Below are 17902 nucleotides of genomic sequence, written 5' to 3'. Positions count from 1 at the left end.
GTCCCTGTGCAGTCTGATGGGGGGTCAGGGGTGGGGGGTGCCTGTGCAGTCTGATGGGGGTCAGGAGCAGGGGAGTCTTGTGCAGTCTGATGGGGGATCAGGGGTGGGGATCCCCATGCAATCTTATGGAAGTCAGAGTCTTCCCCCTCACTTGCAGTCTGTGGGAGGTCCAGGTGGCTGTAAGGGTGGGATGCTGCACAGGAATCCCATAGCCTGTGGGATACCAGGTACCATGGAGAGGACTTGGAGGATCCTGTAGATTTGGGGCCCAGAAGTGAGTGTGAGCCAGATGTCAGGCAGAGAGCTACTCTAGCTGTGTCATCTTTGAGTCAGGTGAGGAAGGTACTGGTCATGTCAGCCCATCAGAGCAAGGGAAGTCCTCCTGGGGCAGGGATCACCAGCAGAGCCTCAGCCCAGGGCCTGGGGCCAGCCCTCAAGAAAAATAACACACAGCATGGGGCTTCAGAAGAAACAAGGACTGAAATGCAGATATTAGACATTGGGTTATGTTTTACTTCTTAACCTGGTGGGCTTTATTGGGGCTGGCACGTGTGCATGTGTGTGTGTTTGTGTGTGTACATGCATCTCTCTCTCTCTGTCCCTCTCTCTCTCTCTCTCTTCCTCTCTCTCTCTTTCCCTCTCACTGTGCATGTGTGTGTTTGTGTGTGTACATGCATCTATCTCTCTCTCTCTCACTGTGCATGCGTGTGTGTGTGTGTGTGTGTTTGTGTGTGTGAGTGTGTGTGTGGTGTGTGTGTGTACATAAGTGTCCACATCTGAGAGTGTATTCCTCTCTGAGTCAAAACCGTATTGCAGAAGTGAGGTGAAGGCATGTGCTTACCTTTGGAGAACCTGGTAGAGCAGTTTGTAATGCCCACTCTGTCCCTGGAAGGGACCAGGACTCAGCACCCCACAGGCTTTGAAGAACACTGTCTGTTTCAGAATTAAACAGATACTCCTGAGCTGGAAGAGAGAATCCTCAGTCAGGCCTCAGGACAGGCATCCATCTTTAAAAGTGACAGGTCCTAAACTTTATCATATTGTTTCTAGTCTCTTGCTATCCACAAATGCTCCCACATTGCCATCCCTATGACAGAGGCTCTTCTTGGTGCCTTTGAGTTCTCTAAGTACCACACTTAATAATGGCACCATCACGGTCTCGCTGCACCCCAGACCACTGCCTGTCTCCCTAATCACTTGCTAGCTACCAGGCCCTCCAGAGTGGGGCTACCCACTGTGTTCCCTCTGCTGGTCCCCACATCTTGTATGCATCCCCTGCAGCAGATGCCAGGCAGCCTCCAGAAACAGCACAAACAGCTCCATTAATCATAAGCATTTCCTTCTTCCACATGTGAGAAGGTTGAGCCCAGGGAGGGCAGACGGCATGAAAACCAGCAGAGTGGGGCCAGCTAGAATCCACAGCTCTCCAGCTGTAGAATCCGGTACCAGTTCAGGCTAGAGGCACAGCGGTGAAGGTACAGAGGGTACCCCCATCCACACAAGAAGAACCTTTCCTATGTACTGTCACCCTGATATGTGCTGGGCCCTGTACAGGACGGTCACAGTATCTTCCTTTTGATCAGTCTCGGCTCAGAGAGGCTGATTAGCTTATCTGCCATCTTGGAGCTGGCAAAGACAGAATCTAGTATAGGAGTCCTGGAGAAAACACATCTGGGGAGTGTTCAGTCCTACGAGTGCAACCTCAGCAAGCCCTCAGAGTCAGTCCCACGCCTATAACAAAGTCCTATACCCCTAGTAAGCAGCACTTGAGGACTTAAGGCCCTCAGAGAGGAGACTCTGTCTGGTCCCCTGGCACCTTAATTCCCCTGTTACAAAAAAGATAACAGAACAACAACAAAATCACTCATGTGCCTCTGCCTGAGTAACCACAGTAAATATTTAGTTCATCTCTTAACCTGCTTTGCTGATCACACACGGATATGAGTGCGTATACAGCTCACAGTATCAAGCACTCCATGTCCTACCATCTTTGAATTTAGTACCACCACACTGCCCTACAGCATGGCATTCTCGGTCACCTTAGTGACTGTGTTACATTCCACAGAGGGCATGGGTTAACTCACAACACCGAAGGCATGGGGTGAACACATCTGTTCCCCCAAACTTATTCCTAATATTATATGGGGATTACTTATATGAGATGAATGTCCAGGGTTAGGGAATGGATGTAATGATTCATAATGAAGAACAGAGCTGAAGAATTTGAGGTTCTTCTTGGGGTCTTTTTTCCCAGTATGTTCTGATGTTGTGCGATGGTAAGGCAAGGGTGAGCAGCATGGGGGGGGAGGACAGGAAGTACCCTTCATGGTACAAGCTTGACATTGGGCAGTTTGCACCCACCCCACCCGGCCTGGTTTTTGCTGAACATACAGAAATGTTTCTGGCAGGTGCACTGACCTCTTCTGGCTGAGGTCTCCTTGGAGCTCACATCCAGGTGGCAGAAAGTCTGGAAGAAAGGACAGCTCAGTGGATATACTGCAGAGAGCAAGGTGTGAAAGTCCCCAGAGGAGCAGAGTATGGCTGGCCACCCTGTGCAGCTGAGTTTGGCCTGCTTGGGAAAGTAGGTGTGATAGTGTGTCTGCCACATTCCCTCCTCAGCCACCATCTGGGTGACCCAGGCCAGGTCTGCTCAAGGGTACCACACACCAGAGACAATTAAATTTCCTTCACTCGGATTCAACTTCCTTGCAGAGAGAGCAACACGTATCTTTTCAGAAATGCATTAAGAGAACATTTAAGGAAAGTTGGGGCATCTAGCGCTACGAGGGACCACTGATTCATCACCAAAGTAATCAGGAGACCTTGAGCCCAAGTCCACCCCATATACTACTGCAATGATCAGTCACATCTGCAGGCAACAGGGCAGCTTCAGGAATCCACACTCCACCCAACAGTCCCTATTGGTGAAGAAGAAGCCATCTACTAATCTTCAAGGCATGTTGGAGTCTCTATCCTGTGTCCTTTAGGGCATTCTGTGGGGCAGGGTCCTGTGTGCAGTGACCCTGGGGCATCTCTTCTCCCCCATCTTCATTATGATGCTCCAGGCACCAGCATGACCCATCATCATGCCCGGAAGCTCTACTCTTTTCACATCACTGGCAAACCTCTGTGTGAACACCAAGACCTATTTCAAGTAGGCCAGTGACCCTGTATCATCTTTCCAGACTCCTAACACATTTCAGCCACCTGCCTGCTACTTGCCCTGACCAGGATCTATGTGACAACTAGACACTGTGACAGAGACTACAGCATGGAATGACAGAAGCACTGACCAAACCAAAGGCTAGCTATCCTCTGGTCACAACCCACTTCACCCCACCTTTCAGGAGCCTTGTGCTCCAGGTGTGATGAAGCCTGCTCTCCTGCTGTGCTTAGGTGTGGGTAGATGCTCTCTTCCTAATTTCATTGTGGTTGCTCTTAACATTAAGAAAAAGCAATGGGGTGGGGATGGAGGTGTTTCAGTTTGCAATACCAGATTACAGTCCATCAGTTTGGAAAATCAAAGCAGGACTCAAGAAGCTAGGGACATGACACCCACAGTTGTGAGCAACTGTGAGAAATGATGCATCCTTGTTGCTTGCCCTTCCAAGCCTTCTCCTCTCATCTAGACAGCTGTCTGTGCATTCCCACCATCACCACCCCAAGGACCTGAACTGGAGAAAGGGGTCACACTGGGAGACAGCACATGTACAGCAGTCTGGGGAGGCTGCATCTGAGGGATGCGGTGACGGCAGTGTACCTGCAGTGTAGGTGTTCTGGGTGGGGCCCTACAGACATGTCCCAGCGAGAAGGGCTAGTGAAGGCTGGGATCCATCCTTCTCTCAAATACCGCCAGAAAAGACAATGGAAGTGAGACTCCACCCATTGCAATGATGGAAAGGGGGAGAGAGGATGACAGGCCAAGGAAGGACGCCAAACCTTCTCTACCCCTGTCTTAGTCAGGGTTTGTATCCTACACAAAACATCATGACCAAGAAGCAAGTTTGGGAGAAATGGGTTTATTCAGCTTACACTTCCACATTGCTGTTCATCACCAAAGGAAGTCAGGACAGGAACTCACACAGGGCAGGAACTTGGAGGCAGGAGCTGATGCAGAGGCCATGGAAGGGTACTGCTTACTGGCTTTGCTTCCCCTGGTTTGCTCAGCTTGCTTGCTTATAGAACCCAGGACTACCAGCCCAGGGATAGCACCACCCACAAGGGGCCCTCCCCCGCTTGATCACTACTTGAGAAAATGCCTTACAGCTGGACCTCATGGAGGCATTTCCTCAAGGGAGATTCCTTTCTCTGTGATAACTCCAGCTTGTGTCAAGTTGACACACAAAACCAGCCAGTACAACCCATTTTCCAAGGATTTGACCGATCTCTGGTTATTAGGACTCTCCTTCTGGAAGGGGTTGTGGGAAGATGGAACAGATTCATCTCTGGAGTGGAAGGCAGGGCTGCATTACCAGATACCAAACACAGATGACCTGTCTAGGTGGGAGCACCATGTCCCATTGCCATAGTCTCTGTTTCCAAGGACGGGCTGTTGGGCACCCCAGTGTTTGGATTCTCTGGGGATGTTTCCACAAGGCTTCTGTCAAAAACACACCATCTCCTTATTTGTCAGCCTGATGCCATGCACAACCTACCCCAGCCCAAGCCCATCAGCAACTCCTCGGCCACCAGACAGCCCTCTCGGTTGTCAGCCAAAGCCCAAAGGCCTCCATCAGGACTCCCATCTGTGTTCCCTGAAGCAAAGCTAGTGTCCATAAAACCAAGTGCTCTGGACCAGCTTCCAGTCCCCAGCTGCCAGCAGGAAGAGCTGCCACCACCAGCACTGAAGAGCTCAGTGTCCCTCTCCAACAACTACTTGGTCACCAGGGTCCTCATGGCTCAGAACATACTGCTGGAGGAAGAGGGCTACCCAGTACACAGCCAGCCTCTCAGACCCCATCCTAGCCACATGCTTAAGTGACTTGCCCCTCTGGTTCTGCACCAACACTCCACCCTCAGCCCTAGAAGCTACTGGAGCCAGTGCAGACACCATGAACCCCAGTCCAGCCACACTGTCTCTATGCCCGCTTTCTCAGATAGGCCCTACCTATCGACCCCTGCAGAGGTCATTGCTGGTGGCTATGTGCAGACTCCCAGCATCAGCTTCAAGTGCCCCTCCCACCACTTAGGCAAAGCTCACTCAGCACAAAAAGGACTGAATTAGAATGCTCATAGAGATGCAGGTTTTCGGGGAAGACCCTCTCAGAGCCTTGCTTCTGTCATCTGATTGGGGGAGAACTATGCCATTCACGTGGGATAATGAACACTCTGCCAGGCTGTAGCAAGCATTTGGAACATTGCCTGCTCACAGTCAGCAGAACATGTAAGTGTCCCCTCATAGGTCTAAAGGGTGGTAGAGTGGAGATGTGACCCTGGACCCCTGGGTCTCAGTATCTTACCCATAGGATACAGGTTATCCCATCCTGACCTCTCTGCATCTCCACTGAGCAGACTGTACTGTTCTCACTGTACAGGTCAGAGAATAAAAGTCGGCGGACTCAGGCCATGCTGTACCTCAACCTGGTCTGAACCTTGCAAGGGCCAATTGTCTTTTACCCCATTGGTTGGCTCACTGTATGTTTTGGCCTAGTTGGTTCCCCAGATCTAAGGCTCAGGGTGGCAGGAGATCTGTCAACACTCCTGGCCAGGAAATGGCACAGCAGGCTGCTGTAGTCTCCGGACCACACAGCACAGGGGTGGACTCTGAATATCCAGTCAGACTAGACTCAGAGTCATATTCTGTGCTCGTTGGTTTTGTCAACTTGACACAAACCTACACACACCTGCACATAAGGAATCTCAGTTGAGGAGTTACCTCCATCAGACTAGCCTGTGGCCATGTCTGAGAGGAACTGTCTTGATGATGGGTGTGGGAGGGTCCAGCCCACTGTGGGCAGTGCCATCGCTGGGCAGACCCTGAGCTGTCTAAGAAAGCAAGCTGAGTATGAGCCAGAGAGCACCCCACTAATCAGCACCCCATTCCATGGTCTCTACTTCAGTTCCTGCTTCCAGGCTCCAGCCCCAAGTTCCTGCTTCGATTTCCCTGATGATGGATGGTCTGTGATCTGTGAACCAAAGAAACCCTTTTCTTCCCCAGGTTGCTTTTAGCCATAGCTTTTATCACAGCAACAGAAATCAAACTAGGACACCTTCAAAGCTGGTGGTGGTTCCAAGTCAAGCCAGGAGCAGACTTAGGGCTGTGATACTGAATAGTGTGAAAATAGCAAGCAGTCATGTCTGCTGTATGGCCTCCTCAAGATCTATGTCCCAGGCCAAGAGGAGGTATCTCAGGCTCAGAGAATCTCCTTACAGACAGAAGCATCCAGACTGGAACACATTAACATCCACCCCCATCCCACACCCCTATTTTTCTTCCTGCTCCCACATGACCTTCTGACAACAGATGGTAACTGACCAACATATGAACACATTAATGGATTTGCCTCTCTGAGAACTGCACTGGGGGAAATGTGCTGACTTCCTTAGTGTACTCATCCACGTAGAGTATGCCAGGCCACACAATAGTTCTGTTTTCATTGACAATTGATTATTTTCTGATTACGCATCAGCCCCTTCTAGTTTGGCTATTGGAAACCAGTCTGTCCCAGCACAGTGTTCATGTTGTAATCAATACCTCCTTGTTTCAATCCTGCCTCACTCACCACAATTATTAGGCACCAGCTGTGTCCCAGAGATTGTCTTAATCACTTTAACTAGAATCCCCCTCTCCCTTTATCCTTCTTCTTCCTCCCCCCCTCTCTCCCAATCCATTCTAAAACCCACGGAAACAGAACATTTCCGCCCTACACTGAGTCTCTACATCTTTGATAGCCCTATGGCCTCCAGTGTCCACCTCCTCAGCTGCATGGCAGTTTGTATCATAGACACTTTCAGGCTGTGGGGGGCTGAGAACATCAACCCCTGTACAGCCAAAACCAACCCCGAGGCCATACTCCTGGAAAACACATCCATCTCACACCATCAGCAGGCCATCAGAGGCAGATCTATTTCAAACCCAGGAATAAGTTGTAGGCAGACATGGCTGACACTGCTGGGTTCCCCCAGGCTACTATTCAGAACCAAGTACGCTGCTGGGAGCCCTCTATCTAGATCTGGGAAATTATCACCCAAGACCACCCTTCACCATCACCAGGACTTCTGAACATGTAACCTTCAACAGAGAAGATTCTCACACACTGGATTCATTATCTCTATGTGGGTGTGGTTCTGGGCATAGCATCCAGGGTCTCATCAGTGCCAGGCAAGCACTCTCTCTACCTAGCTACGCATCCAATTGGTTCATGATCTTGTGCTTCAAGAAGTCTTTCCCTGGGCAGATCCTGTGTCAGACAATGGGGAAACCAACAGCTGGGGAGAGGCTCAGGCCTCAGAGAGAGGTATCAACAAATGTCCTCAACAACATGGGAAGAATCCCCTGTGTATGATCAATTATGCATGCCAGGTACCATGGGGGCAGAAGGGTGTGAGGGGAATTGTGGTCATTGGGATTAAGCACTCTTCACAGTCCCCAGAATATAGGCACCACCTAGAGAAGGAACCAGTGTGAGGGATGGGTGGTAACCAAGGCAGCACAGGGAGGCAGGTGGCCTGGGCTGGGTCCCTAGAAGCAAGGATGAGGTTGTCTATGGCAACTTACCTCTGGTGCTCCTGGGGTCAGGAAGGTGGCACTATACTCAACCAGTGCCACATCCTCAAGCATGTTCTGTGCCAGCTCAGAGAGCAGGTGGTTCTTGGGCTCGTGTCTTGGCAGCTCCTGCAGCAGGCACTCAATCAGGCGGTTCCTCTCCTGGCACTTGTGGACCAGGGAAGCCAGCTTGGCCTGGAAAGTAGGCTTCATAGTAAAGACTGAGCTGTGGGCCAATGCAGTGTGCCCCATTCCCGGCATGATTTCCTCACCCTCAACTAGGACCTCAGGGCTACATGCTACCCTCCTTATAGGTTCCAGGCTCACACAGTAGGCAGGCAAGAATATAGACCCAGACTCTATGGTGGCTCAAAGCTGCAACTAAGCTCCTCTCCACACCTCAACCTAGTAGAGCCCTCCCTGCCTTTTCACTTGCCTTCACCTTGCTACAGCACAAAGCTCTGGGGTCCTCCTTTAGATGAAAGGGATTTGTCAGAGCATGAACTTACTGGGAGGGCACGCTCATGATCCTGACCTTATAGAGGTTCTTGTACTGTCCTGTCTATGGTGTCCCAGATGGCATCCTAGAGTCTCAGTGGGAATTCCTAAAGTTTCCATTCTACCAATACCAGCGTTTCTCAACTCTTTGGGAGTCAGACAACCCTTTCACAAAGGTCACCCAAGACCATCAGAAAACACAGATGTTCCCATTACAATTTACCACAGTAGCAAAATTACAGTTATAAAGTAGCAACAAAATAAGTTTATGGTTGGGGGTCACCACAGCATGAGGAACTATGTTAAAGAGGCACAGCATTAGGAAGGCTGAGAACCACTAACTAACACAAAGGTGAGGCTCAGTCAGACGAGGAACTGTGGGAGATGAAGTGGTTCATATTTCTGATATAACAGCTGGGAAAACTGGGCCCCCAAAAGAAGTCAGGAAATAGGGGTTCTGGGTCATGGTGTTTAGCTAACGCTTAACCAAGGCTCCTGGGCCACTCACACAGAAACCAGGACCATGAGTGGACCTCTGCCTCTTCCCAAATGCAGGCCCCGATTAAACATGTCAAATTATTCTGCTAACAAAGAGTGTGCAACAAGGGTCATTCCGCTGTGTCTCAAATATACATATAAAAGGATAGGTGGGGGTGGGGTGGGTAAGGGGGGCCTTCTTAAGGAAGTGTGCACTGGAGTGAATGCAGTATGAGAAACTGGGGGAGACAGAAGGAGATGGAGAGAGAAGAGAAAGATGGGAAGGAGAAAGAGAGAAGAAAAAGGCAGATGAAGAATGAGAAGAAAAAAATGGGGAGGGAGGTTCATGAGCACCAAGAGGTCACCTCTGAGCCTGGCTCCGAGGACAAGGTGGGACACAGCATGTGTGGTCAGGACACATGCCATATAGGATGATCTCACACATGTGAGAAGCCAGGTGAAAAAGACATGTGGAACATTCCTCATGTGAGGACCTGGGTGACTTCTGTGCCTGACACTCTGGTGTTTTCATGAAATACAAAATGGTGACTTTGGCCGTATGTTACCTTCAGAGGACTCGAAGCCAGGCGCACTTCATGCTGCTGTTCTGAAAGCTCCTCAAGCTGAAAGGAGAAACACACTTGTGACTGAGCCGTGTGGGATAGGTCAGGGGATGGTGCCAGTGCTGGACTGCAGTCACCTTTCCCTGTGTGGGGATGGAGTGCTGAAGATCAGGAACCACAGAGACACCATCTACCGTGAAACTTGGGTCCCTGAGGAAGACATAATCCTGACTCAGCTGCCCCCTGTGACCTGTATGTCCCTGCACAGTGTCTTCTGTGCAGTGGGATGCAGCAAGTGTTCACCCCAAGCTGAGGGTCATAATGAGGCTTCACTGATATAGGGTACCTAGACCCAGGAATGGTGGTCAGCAGTGCTCAATAAACACTAGCTACTGTTACCACTTGGGGCAGATCAACAGTGTGGATTTTGTTCCTGGTGGGAAGCTAGTCACACTCCAGCACTCAGCTCTGGGCTGGCCTCTGGTACCCAACACTCACCTTGGAGCTGGAGTGCCCTCCTGACCTGGCCTCAGTCCCTGCTGAGAAGGACCAAGTGTGGGGCCCTGCACAACAGAGAGGAGCCAGAGAACAGGCACCATGCTCTTGTGTGAGATCCCTCAGACTTTCCACATTAGCCCAGCATCCACTCACTACTGTTCAGCCAGCTTCTGTTTGAATTCTCATCCTATAAAATATATAAAATGGGAATTTTATGGCTATTCCCTCATACTCTCTTATCTGTTGCAATCTAAGTAAACCCTTCAAATGGAGAGTGTTGCAGACATCCTGTTTGGTAATTGAATAGAAAATCCTGGTGAAGTTTTCAAGCAAACCAACTGGCCTCATCCCTTTAAAATCTCACACACTTTCCCCTCGTGCAGCTGTGGTGTGATTTATTTAAGCAGGTTTCTGTTGATGGGAATACATAATACTGGTCTGTTTCTTTGCTATTACAAACATTATTCCTGTGCATCTATTTGGTGTAACTTTCCAGGACTGTTCCAAAGGCATATTCCAGCTTCAAGTGGATGAACTTGTGTTCAGATGGGACTCAGTGTATGCAGGCTCGGATGCAACCTCTCCATGACTCAGTTTGGGAAAGACCTTAACCCTATGAAATGAGTACAGGGTATTTGCAGTTAAAAAGTGATTTCATTTAATACATGATTTTAATCAACCACTGTAAGGAACATCTGTGTCACAGCCCCTCTTCCCAGACTTTGGATCACTGTGGGAGATGGGGCAGAGGTGGTGGGACTACAAGCAAATAATGCTTTAAGGACACAACCGGCCAGGTGCACATACGATTTCAGTGCTTGTGACAGCACCCAGGAGACCTGTGCAAGCTCAAGTCAAACTGAATCCCAGCACAGAGAGGGGAAGAGGGCATAGAGTCCCACTAGCCAAGCCACTATTGAGAATTGAGAGTCTGTTTTCTTGAATAGTGTAGACCCAGGTGAGTGGACCACAATGTAGTGGGAGGCCACATATATGAAAGAATATGGACAGCACAAACTGTACGTGATGGATTTAAGTTAAAGAGAGTGGGGAGAGGGGCGGGGGGAAGAAGAGGGAGAAAGAGAGCTGGGTGGGTAGGGAGGGGATCTGTGAGAGTTGGCAGAGTGGAGGATATCATAAAACATGTTGGATAAGATTATCAAAGACAAATGATCGTTCAAGTAGATGAGAAGAGAGCTGGGGATCAGGAGAAAATACTTTTAAGCCATGCATCTAACCATTCCTTACATATAACATGTTGAGGACACTTTGGGGTTTCTGTATAAAAGATTATGAACATGTATCACGTTTGATTAAGATCAATTACCGATATGTGTCATCACTGAAGGATGACACAGAATGAGTCCCCTGTTCATTTCCTCAGGCTTCCTCCAATGGGAACATTTTACAAAGCTGCAGGGTCAAGAGGGACCGAAGTCCACACAACTGCGGTTGGGATTCCTGCCATTTTGTGTGAGTGCCTATCAAGGTTTGTGTGGGTTTAGATTCATGTTGGTCCAGATGTCCTCCACAGCCAAGGTCCTGAGCTTGTCCACCTTGAGTCTCCCACTGAACTTTTATAATCGTGCCCACTCATGTCGCCTGCAGCAGATGGGCTGAATGTTCCTCTTGAAAGTATTTGAAGGGGCCTGTGCTGGCTAGTCTTATGTCAGCTTAACACAAGCTAGTCATCAGAAAGGATGGAACCTCAATTGAGAAAATGCCTCCAGAAGATCCAACTGTAAGGCATTTTCTTGATTAGTGATTGGTGGGAGAGGACTCAAATCTATTGTGGGTGGTGCCATCCCTGGGCTGGTGGTCCTGCGTTCTATAAGAAAGCAGGCTGAGCAAGCCAGAGGGAACAAACCAGTAAGCAGCATCCTTCCACGGCTTCTGTAGCTCTGGCCTCTGGGTCCCTGCCCTGTTTGAGTTCCTGTCCTGACTTCCTTCAATGATGAAGAGTGATGTGGAAGTGTAAACTGAATAAACCCTTTCCTCTCCAACTTGTTTTTTGGTCATGGTATTTCATCACAGCAATAGAAACCCTAAGATGGCACCTGATGCTTTAAAAACCCAATGTAGATATATATATATATATATTTTTTGGTGGAGAACAGCTGTCTACAAAGGCTCCAGACCCCGTGCCTTTCTTCCTCACGTTGCTCAGGTTCTAAATCTCTAACGGGCACCATCAAGCTGTTGAGGTCTGGAAACATTTGGAGGGCAAAGAAGGGTTGTCCCAGCCTACCTTGCTTTTGAGCATATCCTGGAGGCTCACTGCTTCATTCCGAGCTGCCTGCAACTCTCTCAATGCCCAGCCCTGGTCCCTGAGCTGGCACTGTAAGGTCCGCACCTGGTGATGGAGCCGCTGTATGAATAGTTTGGTGTCTTCCTCAGAGGCAGCAGCCTTGGAGTTTTGGAGCTGAGAAAAAGAAGTGTAAGTGAAATCCTCAGGTGATAAAATGCCATAGCCAACAACCAGTACTTGTTCTATTGTCTGTCTGTCTGTCTGTCTGTCTGTCTATCCAACTATCTCACCTGTTTGTTTTTTTTTTCTCATAGTAGAAAGAAAAAAGGAAGGGAAATGAGAGAGAGAGATTGAGAAAGTGATGGAATGAATGAGGGAGAAATGGATAGATAGATAGATAGATAGATAGATAGATAGATAGATAGATAGATAGAATATGAATAAAGAACAATCTCAAATTCTATTCCTCCTATTATTGCTAACATCCATTTCTCACATGGGATGCCCTTGGTGCCTCTATGTGCACATATGAATGTATAAGCAATGATGAATACCTTGAGAGGAGAGGGGAAGGTAAGTAAAACCACAGAACAACATCCCAGAAATATTATTATCAAAAATATGCAAAATAGGATCTATCAACAGGGGTCCTGTTTGATCACTGTCAGTAACTATTGTATTGAAACACAGAAAAATGAATGAACTTTCACACACAACTCAAATTGTCAGATGCTCATGCCATCAAAGCTTTATAACTTTACATAAGGCAAACAAGTCAAATTTCCCATCAGCACTGGCTTAAACAACTACCAAATTGCCACCTATTCTCTGACAGAACACCACAGTAGCAGACTTCATACTGATGCCAGGGGAGTCAAGGAAGAAGGAGCTTGCCCAGCCCTGAGGAGTCAATAATAGTGATAGTACTGCCCCAGTGGTCCTGTGTGCTGAGTCCTCATTGTTTTACTAACTTACATAAATACACATGTACACATGCATGTGTCTTTTCTTTATACATTTAAAGATTAAAGGTGTTAATCTATATGTATGTCAGTGTGTGTACACCACATGAGTGCAGTGCTCACAGAGGCCAGAAGATGGTGACAGATCCCCTGGAACTGGAATTTCAAGTAGCTGCGAGCTACCCAATATAAACTGTAGAAAAATGGAACCTGAGTCCTCTGGAAGAGCAGCAAGTGCTCTAAACCCCTGAGCCATCTCTCCAGTTCACTATAAAGTCTGATAAAAGTTATATAACTCTTTCTTTCTCCTGCCATGTGCGGTTTCCCACTCTTAGTATTGAAGCAATATCTGAAGTTGTGCTGAACTTGACTATGCTAATTCTGTCAGGGGATAGATAGACCTTATCCATGATGAGAACACACTGGTGGGTTTTCGAGATCACAGCAGGGAGATTTCTAAATCCATTGAGCAAGGTGTGATCAATCCTGATCCTAATGCTAAGGTACACATGGGAAGGAGTGGTATGGCTAACAGGGACCGTCTGCACCATGAAGGAATGGGGAGCTCAGAAACACCCTATCCCTTGCTTTGTTTAAAGCAACCCATTCCTTTCATGACTTCTACCATCCCACACTTTAGTGCAAGAAGGTGGGGAGGATCCCAAGCTATTCTGAGAGTGGAGAGAAGAGTGGAACAGGAGAGGGCAGGATCCATGTGGCTGTGACTGATCGGACATCTCCTATGAACCAGGACCACAATAACAGAATGTGATATTTTTCTTAATTAATAGAAATTCACACTGCGTAGGCCTGAGACTCACAGGCTGGGGCCTGTCAGGAACAGATGGGTGCTCCGGATGGTTCCATAAAATTTAGCTCCAGACTCCAAAACAACATGGCCTTTTGAGAAGTTTGGTGGCTCGCTGCTGTGTCCTGACTCTGATACCTTGGACGAGAGGTCTGCCCCCATTGACCCGAAGAGAGTGCTCACAGCATGATCTAGTAGTTGGTGGAGAAGTCTACTGGTGCCCAAGTCTACAAAGCTGACTGCATGCTGTGCTTAGGCTTAGGAACAGCAGGGACATCCCTTAGGAACTCTGCTTGACTGAGAGAGTGACAGACACAAGTTATTCAAACCAATTTGCAAAAGGGAGGTGTAAAAGCTATGGAAGCCTACTAGAAAGCTCTGAGCAGAGCCCCATCCGTGCTGTGGAGGCAGACACCATGGTCCATGCTGTGACAGTACCAATCTGTAGCCTTCATCTATTCTGGTGATATAAGTCCCCATCATGAGAACAGCAATAACTGCAGAGCTGTGGAGAGCTGTGCCCAATCAGCTCCTCCACCCCTCGGCCCTGAGCCCAGTCTGCAGGCCTGCCCTGAACATGAGACTCGAAGGTCAGTAGCAGTTCCCAGGTGAAAGCTGAAATGCACAGAGAGGCCAACAAAGGATGCAGAGAACTCAGTCTCAGGTTGCTGCAGTTTATGGCACAAATGGCAAGGTGTAGACAGCAGCTCCTGCAGACCTGGAGACCCTCGGCTGTGTTCTTTCTGTGAGAACTGGGGATTCGAGTCCAGTATGACAGGGAGCTATGAGAGGGCTGTAGACCTAAGAGTGACTCTGTGAAAAAGGGACCTTTCTTCACCCCCTGTCCCTGATCATCCCTAAATCCTGTTGATTTCATCTCTAGTTATTAATCTCACACTTCCCAACTGTTTGTCATCTCTTGGCTGTGAGCCCCAAATACCCTCTCTGGTCCTCAAACTGCCTCCCTCCAACACACACACACACACACACACACACACACACACACACACACACACACACAGAGGCCACCTCAGAGGAGGGCCACCTAGCCAGCTCTGACCTGTTCTCAACAGCCTTTCCATCTTCCATCTCATACCACAGCCTGGCTGCTGTGGTGGCCACACTAGTTTAGTTTTATTTTTAAACAAGTCTGACTCTTCACTGAATCTCAGCCCAAACAGCCATCTCACAATGTCCTGAAACTCTCTACTCTCTATGCCACTCAGGATTTCCAGTTCTTGCCAGGTTAGGTCAGAATAGCTGTTACCGAGAAACTATGAAATCCAGGGAGGTGATGGGAGGGGTGGGTGATGTGGACAAGGAAGGCACGAGGCCAATGTGGAGATCCCTAGGCTTCTCTGAAACACTTTGTAGACCATGGTTCAGGAAATTAGTTCCACTGCGGAGAACAGGGCTGGGCGAAAAGGATGAGAGATGGAGTTCAGCTAGACTTAGGGTACAGGGGAGAGAGAGCCACAGAGAAGAAACCCAACTTCTGCCCTAAAAATGTCCTCCTGGGTCTTCTGCTGGGAGGTGAACCACCAAGACCTCAGGGTCACACAGCACTGAGCATGTGGCAGTGCTTGGCTGAACCAGGGCAAAGCCATCTTGCTGAACACTCTGGGAACCCAGCCTACATGACAGAAGGGTGGAAGTCCTAGGAGCAAGTGCCACACTGTGAGAGGCAAAGCACACCCTAGGACCAAAAGAGACTCTCATGGGAATACCATGACCAGCAATCACTCCATAGGGGCCAGCGCGAGATGCTCACAGCACCACCCAGAAGAAGGGGCGACCAGGGATCTCTACCACACATTTCACGAAGGTCCAAGCCTCAAAAGATCTTTGAATGACTGATACATGAAAAAACAGAGAAATGTGACAATCTTCCAAGAAATCAGACAAACGGAAGCAGGCAAAGGGACGATCCAGACCCTGGAGTGAAGATGAGGCCATACAAAATGTCAGCGGCTTACCTATTTCCACATTTGAAGGATGAATGGATGAAAAGTTGGACTATTTCAGCATTGCTTCTTTGTAGATAATAAAATGGATATTCTAGATCCACAAAGTACCGTGAATAGAATCAGGAGCTCACTGGGCAAATTTTGCAAGAGGTGGGTCGTAACAGAACACAGAGTTAGCAAATTAAAAGAAAAATCAATAGAAAACCCCCAAATAGACGCACAGACCTGCAAACGTAAGATAAACTTTTTTTCAGAAGATAAAAGAGTCAGCCAAAAAGTCTGAAATTCCAGAAGGTGGAAGGAAAATAAGAATAAATTCCTCACAAAAGAACAACCACTGGACTGGAGAGATAGTCGTGAGGTTCAGATGCCTGCTGCAGAGCTGAGGACTGGAGCTCATCCCCAGCATCCACGGCAAAGCTAAGGGTGGTGACAAACATTTGTAATCCCAACACCAGAGAGGTTGAGACAGGCAGATATCTGTGGCTCCATGGCTAGTCACTTTAGACTAACTGATAAGCGCCAGATCCCAGGGAAACCCTGTCTGGAAAAGAATTCAGGTTATAGCTCCAAGAGAATGACACCAGAGGCTGACCTCTGGTCTCCAAACACCTATACATGCACATGCATTGCATATATACATACACTGCACACACACACACATGCAACTACACACATGCACAAGCACACACACATACATACACACACTATAGGCATACACACATATGTACCTCTGAACATGCAAAAGAATCTTAAAGGAAATGATAACCAAGGATTCTTCAAATCTGAAGAAAGACACAAGTAAGTTCAAAGAGCTTGGGAAATGTATATTAAAAATACAAATAGAACCATAGCTAGATCCATCAAGCCGCCAAAAATCAAAGATAAAAAGGAAATCTTCAAAGCAGTCAGACATAGCTAGGACATTTATTCTGGAGATTGGGGGATGGTGATGACAACCAGTGTCTGAGGAGAGACAGTGGGAGGCAGAAGACCGCGGAAGGCAGCCTTCTGAGAACCGAGTGAGGGGAAGCTGTGGATCCACAGTGCTGAGTCTAACAGAAGGGATCTTCAAGGCTAGTGAGAACACAGGAAAGTCAGTCGCCACCTAGTCCTAACTACGAGAAATATCAGCAGCAAACCGTTCCTCTAAATTCCTGTGGAATAGACACAACAAACACATGCAGGTGTGTGCAAGAACGGCTAATGACTGCTCAAATCAGCAATAGCAATGGCTCACAAGGCTTATTACACGCAAATATATATAGGATAATAGAGAATAGGCAGAGTTAAATACTAAAAGATTTTTCCTTTTTTTTTTTCTTTTTCTTTTTTTTTTTTTTTTTTTTTTTTTTTTTTTTTTTTTTTTTTTTGCATGATTTGGGACATGGTACAAAGGCATTAGCCTAAGGCAGATTTAAATCACAGATACATCTTAGAGTTTCTAGAGTAGTCACTAAAACAATAATAGTATTTTTTTTCATTTTTCAGGAATATAAGCTACTGTGGAAGAAAGAATTATATATGTATGTATAAATACAAATACACATACGCATACACAAACAAGATGGAATGCAGATGATAAAGGGAACTGTTAAAAAGCCAAAAGCTGTTCTTTGAGACAGCAACTAGAATTGCTGAGGAAAGGGAAGGAAGCAGGACCCAGCAATGGAGAGTGAGGGGGAGGGAGCAGATGGAAGCACAGAAAGTGGGAGGGTGGGGGAGAGGGAGGGAGGGAAGGAGAGATCGGGGGAGGGGGGCAGGATGCCTGAGTGATACAGAGTCTTAGCACCAGTGGTCCCCAGTCATTAACAGTGTGAGCATTTCAACCTGGGAATTATAAGCACTGAGATTTGATTTGTGGAGATCGGGGGAGCAGAGAGTGACTCCGAAGGAGGTTCCATGTCTGCACCAGAGTCCCACATCTCTATAGAACAAACCTGGTCTCTACTCTGCTGCTACCTTCCACGGCCCACTGCTCTTACTGCAACAACTTTTTAAGACCCACCCTGAAGAGTGCTGGCTTGGGTGGTTTGAACTTTTCACATGGGAAAATCCAACGGATGATCGCAAAGTGCAAACCCCAGACCCACTTGGAGATTCAGGCTTATCTTGCAGGTCAAAAGGGAGATCTTGGGCTCATCTCAGCTGCAGCCCTCCCTAACTGGGTGACCTC

At 48.0% G+C, this 17902-nt stretch overlaps 1 protein-coding gene across 1 annotated transcript in view; it reads right to left on the bottom strand.

Annotated features, from left to right (window-relative positions):
• CUNH4orf50 (chromosome unknown C4orf50 homolog) overlaps window positions 1-17902 on the bottom strand; it is a 45880-nt gene that overhangs the window by 2249 nt on the left and 25729 nt on the right. Inside the window, exons 8-12 of the mRNA XM_031391065.1 lie at window positions 11990-12163; window positions 9247-9303; window positions 7718-7900; window positions 2419-2467; window positions 807-963 (exon numbers count right to left, since the gene is read on the bottom strand). Of these exons, the coding sequence (XP_031246925.1) occupies window positions 807-963; window positions 2419-2467; window positions 7718-7900; window positions 9247-9303; window positions 11990-12163 (620 nt within the window). The remainder of the gene's footprint in view (window positions 1-806; window positions 964-2418; window positions 2468-7717; window positions 7901-9246; window positions 9304-11989; window positions 12164-17902) is intronic.

The sequence above is a fragment of the Mastomys coucha genome, unplaced genomic scaffold (assembly GCF_008632895.1).
Source record: "Mastomys coucha isolate ucsf_1 unplaced genomic scaffold, UCSF_Mcou_1 pScaffold22, whole genome shotgun sequence".
In the NCBI taxonomy this organism is placed as follows: Eukaryota; Metazoa; Chordata; class Mammalia; order Rodentia; family Muridae; genus Mastomys; species Mastomys coucha.
The sequence above is the reverse complement of the archived record's forward strand: the minus strand, read 5'-3'. Positions and strand labels throughout refer to the sequence as shown.